General features: G+C 35.7%; 1 protein-coding gene across 1 annotated transcript; it reads left to right on the top strand.

The window, feature by feature from the left end:
* Positions 1-727: 727 nt before the first annotated feature.
* On the top strand, positions 728-2,553 carry LOC113783441 (anthocyanidin 3-O-glucosyltransferase 2-like). Its single transcript, XM_027329578.1, has one exon. The coding sequence runs from the start codon at positions 826-828 to the stop codon at positions 2,257-2,259; it is 1,434 nt and encodes a 477-aa protein (XP_027185379.1). The 5' UTR covers positions 728-825; the 3' UTR covers positions 2,260-2,553.
* The last annotated feature ends 16,563 nt before the right edge of the window (positions 2,554-19,116 follow it).

Raw genomic sequence — 19,116 nt, 5'->3', positions numbered from 1 at the left:
TTTATATGTAGAAAAATATAAGTATTAAATGTCACATTTTTGTCTTAATTATATTTATTCTTTCTAAACAATTGACTTTATTAAAATATTTAAAAAAATCTAAAAACATCATGTTTACGTTCAAAGTACGTACTCCACTACTAATTACAAAAAGTGTACAAAATTGAGTTATTTACAAAGCCAACAAAAGCCCATTCACAAATATATGATTCTTAAAAAGACAACTCTGCTGGTAAAGATATTAACCATGTATTTCTGATGTCCTGATTTGACTCCATTTCTATGAAATAATATTTTTTTTTTGTCTTAACGGCACATTTACACTAATCTAACCTACTTTTACTCATACCGAAGGGGGGAGACTACTCTAGGGGGTTGTTCAACTGAGCCAAGGGCACCACACACCCGTATGAATTTAAAACAATTCTCATATAGAGGCACATTGATGGAAAACAATGTTTGAACCCTTGATCTCCTACTCTATAATTAATGTAGTGGCTAACTCCTCTAGAGGGAGTTGGTTCTATGAAATAATATAAGACGGCCAAAAACTATGTAGGCAGGAAGTTATGTGGTCCAACAGAACTGTCCTTTGGATCCAACGTCCCAGCGAATCACCTTACTCCGAACAAATACAAACACATGTTTTTGCAAGACACGGGACCGCCAAAGGTAATTTTTGAAGTCTCTCTATTACTAGTGTAGATCCAAATTTTGACAAGCAACTTCTATGCAAAATCTCTGAACTTACTAACTTCAGAGTGCATCCTCCTCGCACTAGAACCACAATTGCATACCCCTCTTTACCTTCTTCTCCACTAGCAAATGGAGAAATTTAAGCTCATGATGATGGTTTCACCTCTAATGGGGCACCTAACACAAGCTCTTGAGCTGGCCAAGCTCATGCTTGCAAGAAACAATCAATTGTCAATCACAGCCCTGATCATGGAGCTGCCTATTGATCCCGATGGCACAGCCAAAATTCAGTCCCTCATCGCTGCCACAAATGTTGAAGGCCTCCACTTCCACCACCTTTCAACACCAGAAGACACCTCTGATTGGAACATCACACACAGACGTTTCTTCATTCTTAAGCTCCTAGAATATCAGAAGCCTCATGTGAGAGAAATAGCCTCAAAAACTCAAAAATTATCCGGGTTTTTGATTGACTTGATTAACATGACCATGATTGATGTTGCTGACGAGCTTGGAGTTCCTACCTACTTATTCTTCACCTCTGGTGCTGCTTTTCTTGGTCTGAGGTTTCATTTCCAAACCCTTGAAGACGAGCAAAACCAGGACACATCTGAGCTGGTTAAAGGGGAAAGCCATTTAGTTCTCCCTAGTTTTGCGAAACCAGTTCCAATCAGCGTCCTCCCAACTTTAGCAACCAAGGAGGAATTCCGGTCGAACGTCTTCTTGAAATGCACCCGTGACTACAGAAGGGCTAAAGGAATCATAGTTAACACTTTCAGTTATCTTGAATCTAATGCTATTAGTTCATTTTCGTTAAATTCTTATTATGGTAAATCAAGCTTGCCACCAATCTATCCTGTTGGGCCTATTCTGAATAGTTCCCAAATCCAGACTCAATCTAGTGAAGATTATTCATCAATGATGAAATGGCTGGATTGTCAGCCTAAAAACTCGGTAGTTTTTCTGTGTTTTGGCAGCTTGGGAAGTTTCCATCTGGACCAAGTCCAAGAAATAGCTTATGGTATTGAGAGAAGTGGTCATCGGTTCCTATGGGTTCTCAGGCGGCCCTCTACAAAGAAAGGAGGATTTCCTAGGGAGTATGAGAATCTTGAACTTGTGCTCCCCGAAGGGTTCTTGGATCGAACGGCTTCGATCGGAAAAGTCGTGGGTTGGGTTCCACAATTGGCCGTGCTATCACATTCGGCTGTTGGGGGATTTGTTTCGCATTGTGGTTGGAATTCAATGTTGGAGAGCATCTTTTTTGGGGTGCCTATTGCCACCTGGCCTATAGAAGCTGAGCAACAGCTGAATGCGTTCCAATTGGTTAAAGAGTTGGGAATTGCTGTAGAAATTAGTTTGGACTACAATCAAGAAAAGGAAAATCAAGCTCTTGTGAAAGCCGAGCAACTAGAGAAAGGCATAAGGGAAATCATGGATTGTGAGAATGAAGTGAGGATGAGGGTTAAAGAATTTAGCGAGAAAAGCAGACTAACCACTAAGGAAGGTGGATCATCTTACTTGGCTTTGGACAATATTATTCAAGATATTTGTTCAAGGTCTTGAGGTTAATTGGCGCAATGAAAATTAGGGCTGAAAATAAGCCTTAATGAGTCGGACAGAGGTATGTTCAGAAATGATTTGAAGATTAAAAGAAATGTTTAAATTTGGTTTGTATTTGATAATTTTTTTGAAAAAAATCAATCGAGTTTGGTTTGAAATTTCATATGCATGTTCATTAAAAGCTTGGCTTGACTTGTCAAAGTATCGATTCAAGCACATACAACCAAAGGTTGGCTTGACTTGAATGTTGTATTATGTAGAGATTTTCATACTAATTTGTTAGTGTTTTTCCCTTAATTTTTGCTCTATGATATTCAAGAAATCTATTACGATGAATTAGGAATATGATTAAAGTTGATTATACCTATTCAAGAAATTTATTACGATGAATTAGGAATGTGATTAAAATCAATTATGCCTATTCAAGAGATTCAAGTATTATATGCTTGCTATTTCATAAAATAAGCAATATACGGGAAGGAATGAAGTGGAGTTAAAGAAGAAAACTATAGTATATTTTTATGAAATGTACTTGCCTTATATGTTCCTAAACATATTGAGTCGGACAACGTGAAGATCGTGATTGGTTCGTTAATATATTCAGAGTTTGAAATCATGTTTGAGTTTGGATTGATACCTAAACAAACAATCTTGAACGAACTTGGTTCAAGTCGAGTACCAAGTTGCTTAATTCGATTTACAGCTCTAATTAAAATTGTTGTTAATGGAGATTATTACATGAACAAATTCAATTCAATTAAATATAAGACAAGTGCAAATGTGGAATCATTGATACATTCTTCTCCACAGACTTTGCAATGGGTTGCAGTTGAATAGAATAGTGAAAAAAAAAAACCTTTATCTTGTTAAACGTATCTCAAAAATCTTGAGCTTTCGACAACGAGTCACTGTCCTACTCCTTGGGCTGATATTGTTTGGGTAAATACTGTTCTGAGGCATGCCTTCATTCTCTAGTTGGCTTTTCTATACAAATTGTCGACTCAAGATAGACTGCTCAATTGGGGATTAGTTTCAAGGATAAGCTGTGTTTTTCACAAGTCGCAAGTTGAAGACCATAATCACTTGTTATTTAGTAATAGTATTTGGGAGTCCCTTAAATCCCAATGCTCCATACAATGGCCTCAAACCAATTGGGAAAATCTGAATTCTTGGGCTGGAACAAAACCTCAAAAGTAAGTCCTTAGCCAAGATTTAGTGCAGGGTCCTTTTGGCTAATAGTGTGTATTGCATTTGAAGAGACTTACCTCAGCTAAGATTCAACGCAAGGTCCTTTTGGCCACTAGTGTATATTGCATTTGGAGAGAGAGGAGTTGCAGACTTTGCAAGAATGAATCCAGAGATGCTGTAACTATTCATAAGGAGATCTTTGAATTGGTAGGATGTAAATTGTCCTCCCTACAGAACGACAAGAGAACAAACTTAAATAAGCAACTGCAAAGGAATTAGACTTTACCAGAACTTATGTTTTCTCAATGATTTGTTAGTAGTGGATGAGGATGTTATATAAGTGAGTCTATTTACTGTGTAGGATGTTTAGTCTTGTTAGTGTTGGATGTTTACCATTGGGTGATTTTTTTTTTTTTTTTTTGATAAATCTGTGATTTTGTCGATTGGTTTATGGCTGTGGGGTATGCCCTTGTATTCCATACCTTTCTTGGTATTAATGAAATCTTATATACCCGAAAAATGAAGCTCACTAATTAAGGGAAGATTTCTTTCCTATTTTTAACCATTACTAAGAATTCAGTAAAACGAGATTTGTAGGCTGCATATACGTTCCCGTAGAGTGTCCAGGGAGCTGTTGAGAGTGTATTTTGATTTAATCTTTTCAACCCAACTCCAGTCAGACAGCACCAAATCTTCCTCCAACCAGCTTCCTTTGTCTTCACAAGTGGCATTGCTATTTGCATGTGCTTCTTCTGAGCTTGATAAAAAATAATAATAATAAGGACTTAGAAAATAGACGTGATTAATGCATTTGAAAAGCTGAGCGTTACTGTATTTGCACTGAATTATTTTTGTATGTCCATCCATCTTGAAAATTAATTTCTACGTGAATGCATTTTTGCTCTGAATGCATTTTTGTACGTGAGTATATACCAATTCTTATGTTTATATGATGTCTAGAAAATTAATTTGTAAGAGAATTGGTATGGGATGGTAAAACAACTAAGAAAGTCAAAATCTTTGTAGCTGTAACTCAATTTCCAAATGCTCAAATGACCAAATTGTTGAATGTTCAATGTAATTGGTTATTGCTTAGTTGAAATGCATTGTGTTTTGTAGTTTTATTTTTCATTTCCATTTTCTTCAAAGGAATTACTTCCTTTGAATCTTGTTCCATTTCCCTAATACTTTTATTTGTCATCCAAACAAAAGAAATGGTTAGGGATTTCAAGGAATTAACATTTTCACACTTTCCTTTCCTCAATGAATCCCTAGAGCCAAACAAGGCCTTAATGGATATACCAAGGATCTCGTTTGGTAAGTGAGTTTTTTTACCAAGTATTTTTTTTACAAGTTTTTTAACAACTTAAACTACAAGAACCCCAAAAACCTCAAAAACTCTTGTATGCCACTGTTGAAGCAAGTAATGAAACAATGTCATTTTGGTCTCCCACTTTATTTTGAGCATAGATAGCAAAACACTCCCAATCTTTCTGTCTGCTATTGTTGCACTAAGGATTAAGCCCTAGCTGCCGAACTTGGAAATCGACCGACCGGATAATTCCGAGAAGGAGGGACCAATAGACGCAGTGGTTGTCGGTAGGAAGGAGTGGGAACCGACACTGTCTACAACTGGTGGAAGCAAAAGCTGTTAGAGTAACAGTGATGGTTGATTCTCTGGCGAAGGAGAAGTCCGAGGAAGAATAGAAAACTCGTTTGGCGAAACGAATGGGTTTAGAAAAACTGCCCACCTCCACGAAGCTCTGCCCAGGTGTTAGGTTTTTGGGACAGAAAGGCAGCGGGAAATTTAAAAAAAAATTCCCAAAAACCCACTCAAGGATCACCCTAGATTTTGTGTATGGTTCAAGAAGAGAGGGAAAAACGGATTACCTTAATCCGCATGACAATCCTCTGCCGAATTAGAGAAGACGAACAACCCCTTGAACAGTCCAGATGTTCTGCCTCTACCAAAATCTACGCGAGAGTGATATCTGGATCGTCTCTACGATATATGTGTGAAAGTGATGAAAGTTGCTAGCCTTTCTTTTCACTTTTCCTTGTCTATATTTTCTCTCTATGTATGTCTTACACATCTTTTTTCCTCCACTCTCTATGTATACCAAAACCCTATTTTTCCCTTTTCGAGAGTCATAGGTTTTTCATCCTTCTAATAGAGAGAAGATTTGTAGAAAAAAGAAAAAGGAAGAGATAGATTTTTTATCCAATAACAAACTCTATCCTTCAGCTATCTGGTAGATAGGAGATAACTATTTTCTCCTATATGCTCAAATAGGTCTGGAATTTATTTTCTTTGTAATTAAATCCCGAAAGTATCTTATACTTTATTTTCAAGTCTTCACTTGGACACATAATTTTAATCCAAATTCAAAACTCTAATGCGTGGGATCCAATAGGCTCCAAATACATTGGCAATAATTATGACTTATAATTCCCAAAAAGAATTAGATAAAATAAACAACTTTATTTTATCATTAATTACAATAATTAATTAATTCATAATTATAAATCATGAGCGGTGTCTAACAACACATTATGACCACCCAAGTACCCGGAATTAGTCAAGGGAATTTTGACCTAACATTTCCAGGAGAAGTTACCATGTAATTATTATCCTTTCACCACCGATATCCAATTAGTCAATGAATAAGGAATAAGTGCCAATTCCTTAATGGATAATTAAATTTACTAGTTTCCAGAGTTAACCCTAGATTAGGTTAACTTGAAGATATTCTTCAATTGACCTAATGTAGTCGACCTTTTAGGGTTCATTTCCTACTAGTGGCCATCCGGATATCAACTCCTACTATCGGAGTGGTGAATCCCATCTTGATCACTCATTACCTTTCCGTGCTTCACACTACACCCAATCTCTGTTTTATAAGTCACTCTTAATGAGTAACAAGCAATAGAGTCAAAATGTAGTGATTCACACTCAAGATACTATGGTGATCTCAAGTCGTAGGATCATTTACATAACTTACCACAAGAGATACAACCATTGGCACTAGATAGATATCCTAATGGGATCTCTAAGCGGATCATTCCAATGCATTTGTACTTTACAAATCATCTACACATTATTCTAGGTATCTATATACCATGGTTGATGAGAACAACCACTACTTACATTAAGTAGAGACTAATTGTGTACTAGTCTATCCATACTAATGATGTTCTATCTCATTAGTACTATGACTAGGGAAATTTAAGAATATTACTATAAATGTGATTGATATCTCATAGTCATCAACACTTGTGACCACCATCACATTAGTAAGTATTCTAAGGACTTTATCAGTTATATCTAGCATTTAACAGATAAAGAAGAAATTATTAAAATACAAAACATAATAAGGAATGTATTAAACAAAATCATTGTTTAAGGGCATACATTCGAACAATCTCCCACTTGCACTAAAACATTTCATTCATGACATTCAGTCCAAATGATAATACATGACCTTCATGTTTCAACTTTAGTGAGAGGATCAGCTATGTTATTCTCTGTGGGGACTCTCTCTACCTTTACGTCATTTCTGGCAATGATTTCTCTAATTAAGTGAAATCTTCTAAGTACATGTTTGGATCGCTGATGAAACCTAGGTTCCTTTGCTTGAGCAATAGCTCCATTGTTATCACAGTACATAGTAACTGGATCAACAATGGTTGGAACCACACCAAGTTCTGTCACGAACTTTTTAATCCAAACGGCTTCCTTAGCTGCTTCCGAGGCTGCAATGTATTCAGCCTCTGTTGTATAATCTGCTGTGGTGTCCTGTTTAGAACTTTTCCAACATACAACACCTCCATTAAGAGTAAAAATGAAACCTGACTGCGACTTATAGTCATCTTTGTCCGACTGAAAACTCGCATCAATAGCCCTTAAGCTCCAACTCACCTTTTCCATGTACTAAAAACAAATCTTTAGTCCTTCTCAAGTACTTAAGAATGTTCTTAACGGCTGTCCAGTGACCCTCACCTGGATTAGCCTGGCATCTGCTCGTAACACTCAGAGCATATGAGACATCAGGTCTTGTGCACAACATAGCATACATAATTGATCCTATTGTTGAAGCATATGGAACAGTATGCGTTTTATTAGTCTCAACTTGTGTCTTAGGACACATTCTCTTAGAAAGGCTTATACCATGAGTCATAGGTACAAAGCCCTTCTTGGACTGATCCATGCTAAACCTCTTTAGCACTTTATCTATGTGTGTAGATTATGCAAGACCAAGCAGCCTTTAATATCTATCTCTATAGATTTTAATGCCTAATATATAGGTTGCTTCTCCTAAATCTTTCATGGAAAAGTTCTTTGACAACCAGCCTTTTATGGATTGTAACATTGGTATATCGTTTCCCATTATTAATATGTCATCCACATATAGTATAAGAAAAACGATTGAACTCCCACTAGCATTCTTGTATACACAAGGTTCATCCGGATTCTTGAGAAATCCAAACTCTTTGATTGTCTCATTGAATCGGATGTTCCAACTCCTAAATGCTTGCTTAAGTCCATAAATGGACCTGTGTAGCTTACATATTTGACTAGGATTTGAAGATGTAAAACCTTCAGGTTGTGTCATGTACACATCTTCCTCCAAATTTCCATTAAAGAATGCAGTTTTTACATCCATCTGCCAAATCTCATAGTCATGATATGCCACAATTGCAAGCAATATCCGAATGGACTTAAGCATTGCTACTAGTGAGAAAGTTTCATCATAATCGATTCCCTCTTTCTGCTTGTAGCCTTTGGCTACCAGTTTAGCTTTATAGATAATCACATTTCCTTCCATGTCTGTCTTCTTTTTGAAGACCCATTACACCCTACAGGTTTTATCCCTTCAGGTGGATCAACCAAGGTCCATACCTTGTTGTCGTACATGGAATTCATTTCGGAATTCATGGCTTCCAACCATTTGGAGGAGTCTGGACTATCCAACACTTCTTGGTAGGTAGTAGGTTCGTCATCTTGAATGACTAGTATATCATTGTTTTGACTCATAAGAAATTCATATCTCTTGGGAGCTGAGCGTACCCTTACTGACCTACGGGGCCCTTGTATATCCACAGCTTCTGTATGCGCACCAACATTATGTGGCTGAAGTTGTTCTTCAACAGGTTGCTCAATGTTTGTTTGATGATCTTGAATTTCTTCAAGATCTATTCTACTCCCACTGTCTCTTTCTAGAATAAACTCTCTTTCTAGAAAAATAACATGTTTTGAGACAAACACCTTTTGCTCAATTGGGTTGTAGAAATAGTACCCTATAGACTCTCTTGGATACCCTACAAACAAACACTTATCAGATCTAGCATCAAGTTTATCCGATTCTACCAACTTCACATAAGCTGGGTAGCCCTAAACTTTCATGTAGGATAGATTTGGTTTCTTCCCTTTCCATATTTCATATGGAGTTGAGTCAACAACCTTGGTGGGTACTCGATTAAGAGTATGGGAGGCAGTATCCAATGCATATCCCAAAACGATTTTGGGGCACTCGAGTGGCTCATCATGGACTGTACCATATCTAATAGGATTTAGTTTCTCCTTTCAGACACACCATTTAGCTGTGGTGTACCTGGAGGAGTCTATTGTGGAACTATTCCATTATCCTTCAAATAAACTCGAAACTCATCACTTAAGTATTCTCCATCACGATCGGATCGTAGTGTCATAACACCTTTACCTGTTTGTTTCTCTACTTCATTTTTGAATTCTTTAAATTCTTCAAAAGATTCAGATTTGTATTTCATTAATACACATAATCATATCTAGAATGATCATCTGTGAAGGTAATGAAGTATGAACATCCACCTCTAGCTGTAATTGACATTGGACCACATACATCAGTATGTACTAGCCCAAGTAAATCACTAGCCCGTTCTCTCTTTCCAGTAAAGGGCATTTTTGTCATTCTTCTAAGTAAACAAGCTTCACATATATCATATGATTCATATTCAAATGAGTCCAAGTATCCACCTTTGTGTAATTTTGGAAATGCGTTTCTCATTTACATAACCAAGTCTATAGTGCCTTGTTTAGTTTATCTAATCTCGTTCTCTTTTTATTCACATTGAGAATTTGGTTATCCAGATTTAGAATATATAAACCATTATTCCAATTTCTAGAACCATAAAACACATCATTTTTAAAGAAAGAACAACATTTATTCTCCTGGGTTATCCTAAACCCATTCAAATCCAAACAGGAAATAGAATGATGTTCGTAGTAAGTGCTGGAACATAATAATAATTTGATAATTCTAAAATCAGTCCACTGGTTAAAGCAATATAATAAGTCCCTACAACTAGAGCAGCAACTTTTGCTCCATTGCCAACACGTAGAGTGATTTCACCTTTCCCCAGTTGTCTACTGTCCTTTAGACCCTGCAAAGATATGCAAATGTGAGAACCACATCCGGTATCTAACACCCAAGAGTCTGATTCGGAAGTAGATACATTAATCTCAATCATATATGTACCAGGTGATGAAGCTTCAGCAAGCTTCTTCTGCTTTAGGCTCTCCAGATATGCCTTGCAATTCCTCTTCCAATATCCAGTTTGTCCACAATGGAAGCAGGTTGCTTTAGACTGGTCTGCCTTGGCCTTCTTGGGCTTCTTGACAGGCTTGTTTATGGGTTTCTTAAACCCTTTTCCTTACTTTTTCCTCTTCTTGGAGGAGGAAACAACAAGCACATTAGTGGGACCCTTCCCTTTCTTTATTTCTTTCTTTGCAGTTTTTAGCACATTCAGCAATTGAGGCAAAGTGTGTTGCAGATTATTCATCTGGTAGTTCATAACAAACTGTGAAAAAGAATCTGGCAGAGATTGGAGCACTAAATCAACATTCAGCTCTTGGTTCATCTTAAAGCCTAATTCGGCCAATTTTTCAATTAGCCCAATTATTTTTAAGACTTGTGGAGCAACAGGTGCTCCCTTTGCCATCTTGCACCTGAACAATTCTTTGGAGGTATCATATCTCACCGTCCTTGATTGTTATTCAAACTATTCTCTCAGGTGTTGTATAATATCATATGCCCCCATGTTCATGTGCTACTGCTGAAGTTGAGAAGTCATGGAGGCTACCATGATACATGAAACTTCCCTATTGTCATCCTTATACTTCTTGTAAGCATTTCGAGCAGCAGCCGGAGCATTTGGTTCAGGTTCCTGGGGCATGGGCCTATCAAGCACATATTCAATTTTTTCATGAGTGAGAACGAGTAGGACATTACGATGCCAATCGAGAAAGTTTGTGTCGTTAAGTTTACAATCAGTGAGAATGGTACGAAAGCTCAAATTGTGACTCATTCTACAACAGAAATAGAGTTTGTTAGAGAGAAAAATTTTGTTTAATAAAATCATAAAAATTTTGAAATTATGATTTTATTTCCACTATTTTTTTTCGAATCAATTACCCTCTTAAATTGACTCGGGATTTTCTTAAAATCCATAGTGGCTAGAATCCCATCTCAATTTTTTTTTGACCATGGGTGAATCCCAACAAATTAAAAATAATTTTGAAAGGTAGGTACTTTACCAATTACAAATTAATTGTAATTTCTAGATCAGTCAGGTATCAACTCTTGATTTTACATCTTTATGTATTAACCCAACCATTGCCTCTAAAATTAATGGTCTTGAGTGAATCCCAACAAACCATAATTTTAGTTAAATCGTACTCATCATTCTTGAGAACATTTCTCATAGTAAAAACATTTAGTAAGTAAGGCAGCCTTGGGTGAATCCCAACAAGCTAGCACTTAATAACTACTCTGATTTTATACTATAATGATGGAAGGCAACTTTTATTATTGATTTAATATTGTATTTGAGGGATTTGTCTCCTTCTCCAAAACATTTTGTAATTAAAGTTTTGAAAAATTTGTTTGCTGGTCTCATCAATAGACATGCATATAACCATTTCAAAAACATATATAAGTATGAAATTAAAATGTGGATGGTTGTGGATACTTCTAAACTAATTTCCCCAGCCATTAGGGAAATTAGTGGTTGACTAGGGTTTAATCGAAAACCACGAGAAAATCCCCTCTTTGTTGCATGGCTCCTTTTCTTCATTTTCAAGTTACAATTTCTATGCTATTTATACAATTTTCTGTCATCTATATTCTATCTAATATTTATTACAAATAGTATAGAAGAAACCCCGAGTTATATTCGGGAGACTTAGATGAGAAGAGAAATTACAACCAAAAATTAAGAGAGACAGGGTATGCAGACATCTATATTCTATCTAATATTTATTACAAATAGTATAGAAGAAACCCCGAGTTATATTCGGGAGACTTAGATAAGAAGAGAAATTACAACCAGAAATTAAGAGAGGCAGGGTACGCAGACCCTATTTAAAATAAATACAACCATTCAATCATAAATCCACAATCAAATTGGGTTTTATATCCACAACCATCCACCATGCATTCTTGCAATTTAAACAACTTTAAAGAAAGCATGTAAATATAGTAATAATTCATTCATGGATTTTTTGGATCTAATTTGTCAAGCACCCAAACAAATTTGGGGACTAAATACATGCTAAAAATTTTTGGTGAAAAATACTCTTATTAGGTCATCATTATTCCTAACTAAATTAGGAAAATAATTGGGGAAATAATTCCAATTAATCAAATTAATTTTGAATTAATTCCCAACCTAATAAAACATGAAATATTAAATTCCATAACACATTTTAACAATTAAAATTGTAATCAAATTCAAAAATTTCCAAAAGTTCAAAACTTCGAATTTTCAAAAATATTAGTTTCCTAAACTACTCTTGCATTTGTTTTCTAGCAACACCGGCAACCACCACAAAGAACCACCTCTCCAACCACCACCACTGGGTTCTTCACTGACCACCAGTGGCAACGGTTCCCAGTAGTAGCTTCCAAGTGGTCGCGGGCAACGATGGTTCTCAGCCATTGCAGCGACCTGCTGCATTTTTTTTTGCATAGGTTGCTGCTGCAACTTGTTGCACTTTTGATGCATTCTTGCACCTTAAAACTCTTGATTTGCTTACCCAGTAACCACCAAGAGCTATGGCAACCTCCCACCACCACCAAGGAAGCCTCCCATGGCCTCACATAGCAGGGGCAGCTGGTGGCAGCTCTTGAAAGATCGCCGGTAGCAATGTTTTGCTGCAACAGTCAAGAGATTGCAGTAGTAAAATTGCTGCACTTTGGCTGCAATTTTTTTTCTTTTCATAAAAACTAAGAGACTAGCAACTCTTGCAGATCATCAACAGAGATTCAGTGTCTGGTTTCATCTTAAAAAGAAAAGGAAAGCCTGACTATCACGTTTGACAGCTTGAATAGCAAGTATCTAGCAAAGTGATGATTAATCTTTCAATTTCCTATTAGATAATGAACTGATGAAACCTGCAACTATTCCAGATTTTAAAGGTTACTAAGAAGCTGCAAAACTCCATAAAATCAAACCCATAATGAAGCTATAATCAGATTATAGCATGCCAAGTCATTCAAGAATTTTTTGGCTAATGCATCAAAGAACTAATAGCAAATTTTGGTGCAATCTTTAACCATCAAAAACTTAAACTTTTTCCAGGTTTTATAGGTTAATAAAAGACACAAAACTCACCAAAAATTTGAACCAGAATATCGCATATTCTTAAATCCAACAATCAAGATCAATCCATGAACAAAAAAACACATAAAGTCATACGAAAAATACTAGGGATAGCTCTAATACCACTGTTAGGTTTTTGGGACAGAAAGACAACGAAAATTAAAAAAAATTTTCCCAAAAACCCACTCAAGGATCACCCTAGATTTTGCGTATGGTTCAAGAAGAGAGGGAAAAACGGATTACCTTAATCCGCGTGACGTTCCTCTGCCAAAATGGAGAAGAGGAACAACCCCTTGAGCAGTCCAGATGTCCTGCATCTACCGAAATCCACGTGAGAGTGATATCTGAATCGTCTCTACGATATATGTGTGAAAGTGATGAAAGTTACCAGCCTTTCTTTTCACTTTTCCTTGTCTATATTTTCTCTCTATGTATGTCTTACACACATTTTTTCCTCCACTCTCTATGCATGCCAAAACCCTATTTTTCCCTTTTCGAGAGTCATAGGTTTTTCATCGTTCTAATAGAGAGAAGATTCGTAGAAAAAAAGAAAAAGGAAGAGATAGATTTTTATCCAATAACAAACTCTATCCTTCAGCTATCTGATAGAAAGGAGATAACTATTTTCTCCTATCTATTCAAATAGGTCTGGAATTTATTTTCTTTGTAATTAAATCCCGAAAATATCTTATACTTTATTTTCAAGTCTTCACTTGGACACATAATTTTAATCAAAAATCAAAACTCTAATGTGTGTGATCCAATAGGCTCCAAATACGTTGGCAATAATTATGACTTATAATTCCCAAAAGGAATTAGATAAAATAAACAACTTTATTTTATCATTAATTACAATAATTAATTAATTCATAATTATAAATCATGAGCGGTGTCTAGCAACACATAATGACCACCCAAGTACTCGGAATTAGTCAAGGGAATTTTGACCTAACCTTTCCATGAGAAGTTACCATGTAATTATTATCCTTTCACCACTGATATCCAATTAGTCAAGGAATAAGGAATAAGTGCCAATTCCTTAATGGCTAATTAAATTTACTAGTTTCTAGAATTAACTCTAGATTAGGTTAACTTGAAGATATTCTTCAATTGACCTAATGTAGTCGACCTTTTAGGGTAAATTTCCTATTAGTGGCCATCCGGATATCAACTCCTACTATCGGAGTGGTGAATCCTATCTTGATCATTCATTACCTTTTCGTGCTTCACACTACACCCAATCTCTGTTCTATAAGTCACTCTTAATGAGTAACAAGCAATAGAGTCAAAATGTAGTGATTCACACTCAAGATACTATGGTGATCTCAAGTCGTCGGATCATTTACATAACTTACCACAAGAGATACAATCATTGGCACTAGATAGATATCCTAATGGGATCATTCCAATGCATTTGTACTTTACAAATCATCTACACATTATTCTAGGTATCTATATACCATGGTTGATGAGAACAACCACTACTTACATTAAGTAGAGACTAATTGTGTAGTAGTCTTTCCATACTAATGATGTCCTATTTTATTAGTACTATGACTAGGAAAATTTAAGAATATTACTATAAATGTAATTGATATCTCATAGTCATCAACACTTGTGACCACCATCACATTAGTAAGTATTCTAAGGACTTTATCAGTTATATCTAGCATTTAACAGATAAAGAAGAAGTTATTAAAATATAAAACATAATAAGAAATGTATTAAACAAAATCATTGTTTTAGGGCATACATTCCAACACCAGGAACTTCTTCTTACCAGTTGCATTCTTTTAGTTGCGAAGGCCCAGCTAATTTCAGGTGCCAGATTTGTGAAATCTCCCCTTACTAGTTGCATTCTTTTCCAATTTCGACTATCTTTAACGATAATTCATGGTTGCAATTTGTATCTTTGCTTGTGAAAATCACAGGAACTAAAATATTTGCAGCCATACTATCACATACCTTACAAGTTGCTTTGGCCGAGGAAAATTTACAAAATGAAGTACTAGGCTTACTCATAAAAGTTCACCGATTATGCCTAATTTTTAGGAAAAAAATTTGTGATTGGGAATTACTCCATTTAGTTAATAATTAATGGAGGGATTAGTCAAATTTATGATTCTATCTAAAAAAAAAATTGCTTACGGGTCAAAATGATGAAGATTGCCTTCATTGCTTTACTGATTTGAGTGTCAATTTTCTGAAATAGCCTAAATATAATGGACTGATAATAGCCTTCGTTGGTAAATTTTACCTTCATTGTAATTCTACAACAACAATTGTTTCGTTTGTTTGTTTGTTCAAGAGTCGAAAAAAGTACTAAAGGAGTTACCAATTGCAAAGATGAAGAGAAAGAGAAGGCAAAATATTAGGGATGAAGTCGTCATTTGATTTTAAAGAAATGGAGAATAAGATATTTTGAAAGTGGTTAACTTTTATTGGAACATTAGGTCCTTATTTTGAGTGAAAACAGGATTAAGAGCATTAACTAACCGGATATTCTACACTTTTCAAGCCAATACATACAATATCTTCACTTACCATATGCTTGGATTCTTGACTGCCTATTAAGCAAAGTAAATCTGTGTACCCACGATGAAAAAAGGGGAGAATATTGTACAACTTACCAAAATTGATTCGAACCAATACTTACCAAAATTTTGTATATTTCAACAATTTTCCAAGGGACTAATTCATTGAGTCGTAAATGCTTAAGTAATTACATATGTATGAATTGAATTCTTTTCCCTTGCATTCAAATAATTAGAAGACTGTGCAGTATTTTAATTTATTCTATATATGAGGAATGAAATACAAAATCTTTGTGGTCAAGTTTAGACATTTTTAGGTGAAATCTTGATATTATAGAGTAAAAATTGCTCAATGATAACACTCTTGTAATTTGCACTGTTTGACTTCAATTAAATGAATAAAAACACAAAGATGTTGAATTTAGAGGGAATGTCGTATTGAATAGGGGTGTATACTTGCTTCATCCTATTGTTATGTGCAAGGTTATATTAATGTGGTGAAGACAAAGCTATTTCAAATGGTTAATTCCTTATTGAGTTTCATGCGACTAGAGAATTGTATATATAATATGCCCTGTATTTTGACTTAGAAGTAAACACTCTTTATTGGTAGGTTTATGCCTTCTTGCACTTAGTTCATTTCTAGAGGTTACGATTGTTGCCTCTTACCTGCTATAATGCATGTCGGCCTTTTAAGTTAGTGATGATTTATTACCTTAGTTTTTTACACAGATCGAAAACTAATACTTGCTGATCCTTTGCACACTGCCCGATTCGAGTGTGGAGAGAACGACTCATGGCTTTGCATTAGCAATTACTTCAAGGTATGCATCCTATCTTACTCTTTTTCCAACTATGTGCTGTTTACAAAGCCTATGCACAATTGCATTCCAATTGTTCCAAAATTGTTACATATGGGGTGAATCTAGATGCATGGTTCCTTTGGCAAGCTATGATTAGGCCATTTACCAACTTATACTAATACATGTGTCATAACAAAGAAAAAAACCAATGGCAAATCAAGTTGATTCATCGAGGCTAGGCCGAGCCCAATTTTCCTTGAAGAGTACTTGCTCGAACTTAAGGGAGCTAATAGAATCAACAATGGCAACCTAAAGAGTGAGGTCTTCCACACAATAGCTGATAAGTTCTCTCAAACAGGTTGCCGCTTTGACCTCTCTCAAATGAAGGTCACATATAATTCATTATGTAGCCAAACACAAGAATACAATCGTATATGATTTAGGGTTTGATAGGGTGTAATTTATTATTAAATTTATGGTTAATTTCCCTTTGATCCTTACCAAATATTGTTTTAATTGTTGGATTATACTTATATTTGGTATTTGGATCTAATTACAGGATGTGGAGCAGAAAAATACTAAAAAGGGAGGCTTTCTTGATAACATGCTGTAAAGACCGGATTCTCAGGATTGTGTGCACGTGGGAAGCTGCTAAGAAATTGACAAATCTGGCTCTAAGTTGTGCTCAAATCAATTCTTTCCCTTTTGTTGACTAGTAGTTTACTAGTATTAGGAAACAAGAAACAAGGAAATCTCAGAAGTTGCCTTATCTTTTTGTTTTCCTTATTCGGTTAGGAAACTGACTAGACTAGCGGCTAGTCATACAGATTAGGTTATTATCTTTCTTTTGGTTCTTGATAGAGGGAGGAGAGGAACAGACCGCTTTTCTTCAGTCTCTTTACTTTCTCATTCGAACGATTATTACATCATGAGGGGAAAAGATTTGATGTCAAGGAATTCAACTTATACGCGTGGAAATTTCTCTATGAGGTGTGGCTCAGTTTCTAATCTAGTCAAAGACCAACTCAACGACGCAGTCCCGAACATCTATGAGATCGAACTAATCTCAACTCAATCCTTTAATTTATTGATATTTGTGCATTCTCTCTTTTAATTTCTCGAGATTATTTTGTTAACTGAATGTCAAGAGCCCAATATTCGAAGTGACCTAATAATCTATTGTCAAATTAATCAACTAAATCCGTAATTGTTTGGTCGATTAATATTAGTGGTAACTAGCGTTTATACAAGTTAGGGGAATGTACAATCTAATTTAAATAACCCTCTTAGTGTGTTATTGATTAGGGTTAAACTTTTCTAATTCTTAATGCAACTGGAAAATTAAATCCTACGGTCTTGGTCATCCATAAGCTAAGGAAAGGTTGGTCGCTAGAGTTTGTTGACGACTATAACTCACCTGTTAAAGAATTGAACAAACCATCTTTGCATCAATGATCGGATGAATGGACTATGTCTGCCAGGTTGTATCTTTGGCTGGAGTTTGTCTACCATCGATTTAATTCCTCCTACTTTTGTGGATTGCTTTATTAACCAGGCGTTCATTTATTTTAGTTTGAGTTGTTTAATTATTCTCAATTTTATAAAAACCCCCCATACTCTGGACTCTGAAAGAAATAAATTATCTCCAATCCATGTGGATTCGACCCTACTCACCACTATATACAAAATTTATATTTTTGTTATGTAGGTTTTATTATTGCATAGGTTCGACGACTTGTCAATTTTTGGCGCCGTTATCCGGGATTAGTGCTTGATTAATTTGTTTCTTTTTGAGTTCATTTTTATTTTCTAGTTTATGCCTCATTCTTTTTGTACAGGAAATTTGGTATATATTCCTGAAATAGAAAAGACAGCACATAAACTAAGGAAGGAGACTAGAGAACAAAGAGAGGAATAGTCACTTGTTGCATCCGCAGAGGATTCTTCAAGTGATCATTCGAGTGATTCTGAAGAGAAGGAAATTATTATGGCCAACAATCGGACATTGAGGGAGTCGGCTGTTCCTGATTTAACTCAACTGCCACTATGTATTACTTTCTTGCACTTAAATGAAAATACTCATTTTGAATTAAAATTTGGATTAATTCACCTCTTACTTTCTTTCCATGGTCTTTCAGGTGAGGAGCCCCCCAAGCATCTACAAGAATTTGATATAGTATGCTCGAGTATGAAGCCCCCTGGGGTTACTGAGAAACTAATAAAGTTGAGGGAGTTTCCCTTTTCTCTTAAAGATTCAGCAAAAGATTGGCTATACTATCTACCAACAGGTAGTATCATAACTTGGGCGCAACTGAAAAATAAGTTCTTGAAGAAGTATTTCCCAGCCTCCCGAGTTGCAAGCTTGAGAAAGGAAATATGTGGTGTTAAGCAGCAACTAAGGGAGACCTTGTATGAGTACCGGGAGAGATTCAACAAACTGTGCACGAGATACCCGCAACATCATATAAGTGAACAATTATTTTTCAATATTTTTACGAAAGTCTTTACTTGTCTGACAGGAATATTATTGATGCTGCGAGTGGTGGAGCACTGGTGAACAAAACTCCTGGAGAGGCGTGGGAGTTGATTGAGAGAATGGCGAAAAATTCACAACAATTTGACTCCCGAGATACTCTTCCCACTCGTCGAGTGAATGAGATAGAAATTTCATCAATTAAATAGCAATTATCTGAAAT

The sequence above is a fragment of the Coffea eugenioides genome, chromosome 9 (assembly GCF_003713205.1).
Source record: "Coffea eugenioides isolate CCC68of chromosome 9, Ceug_1.0, whole genome shotgun sequence".
NCBI lineage: Eukaryota > Viridiplantae > Streptophyta > Magnoliopsida > Gentianales > Rubiaceae > Coffea > Coffea eugenioides.
This window is presented reverse-complemented; position numbering and strand designations above follow the sequence as displayed.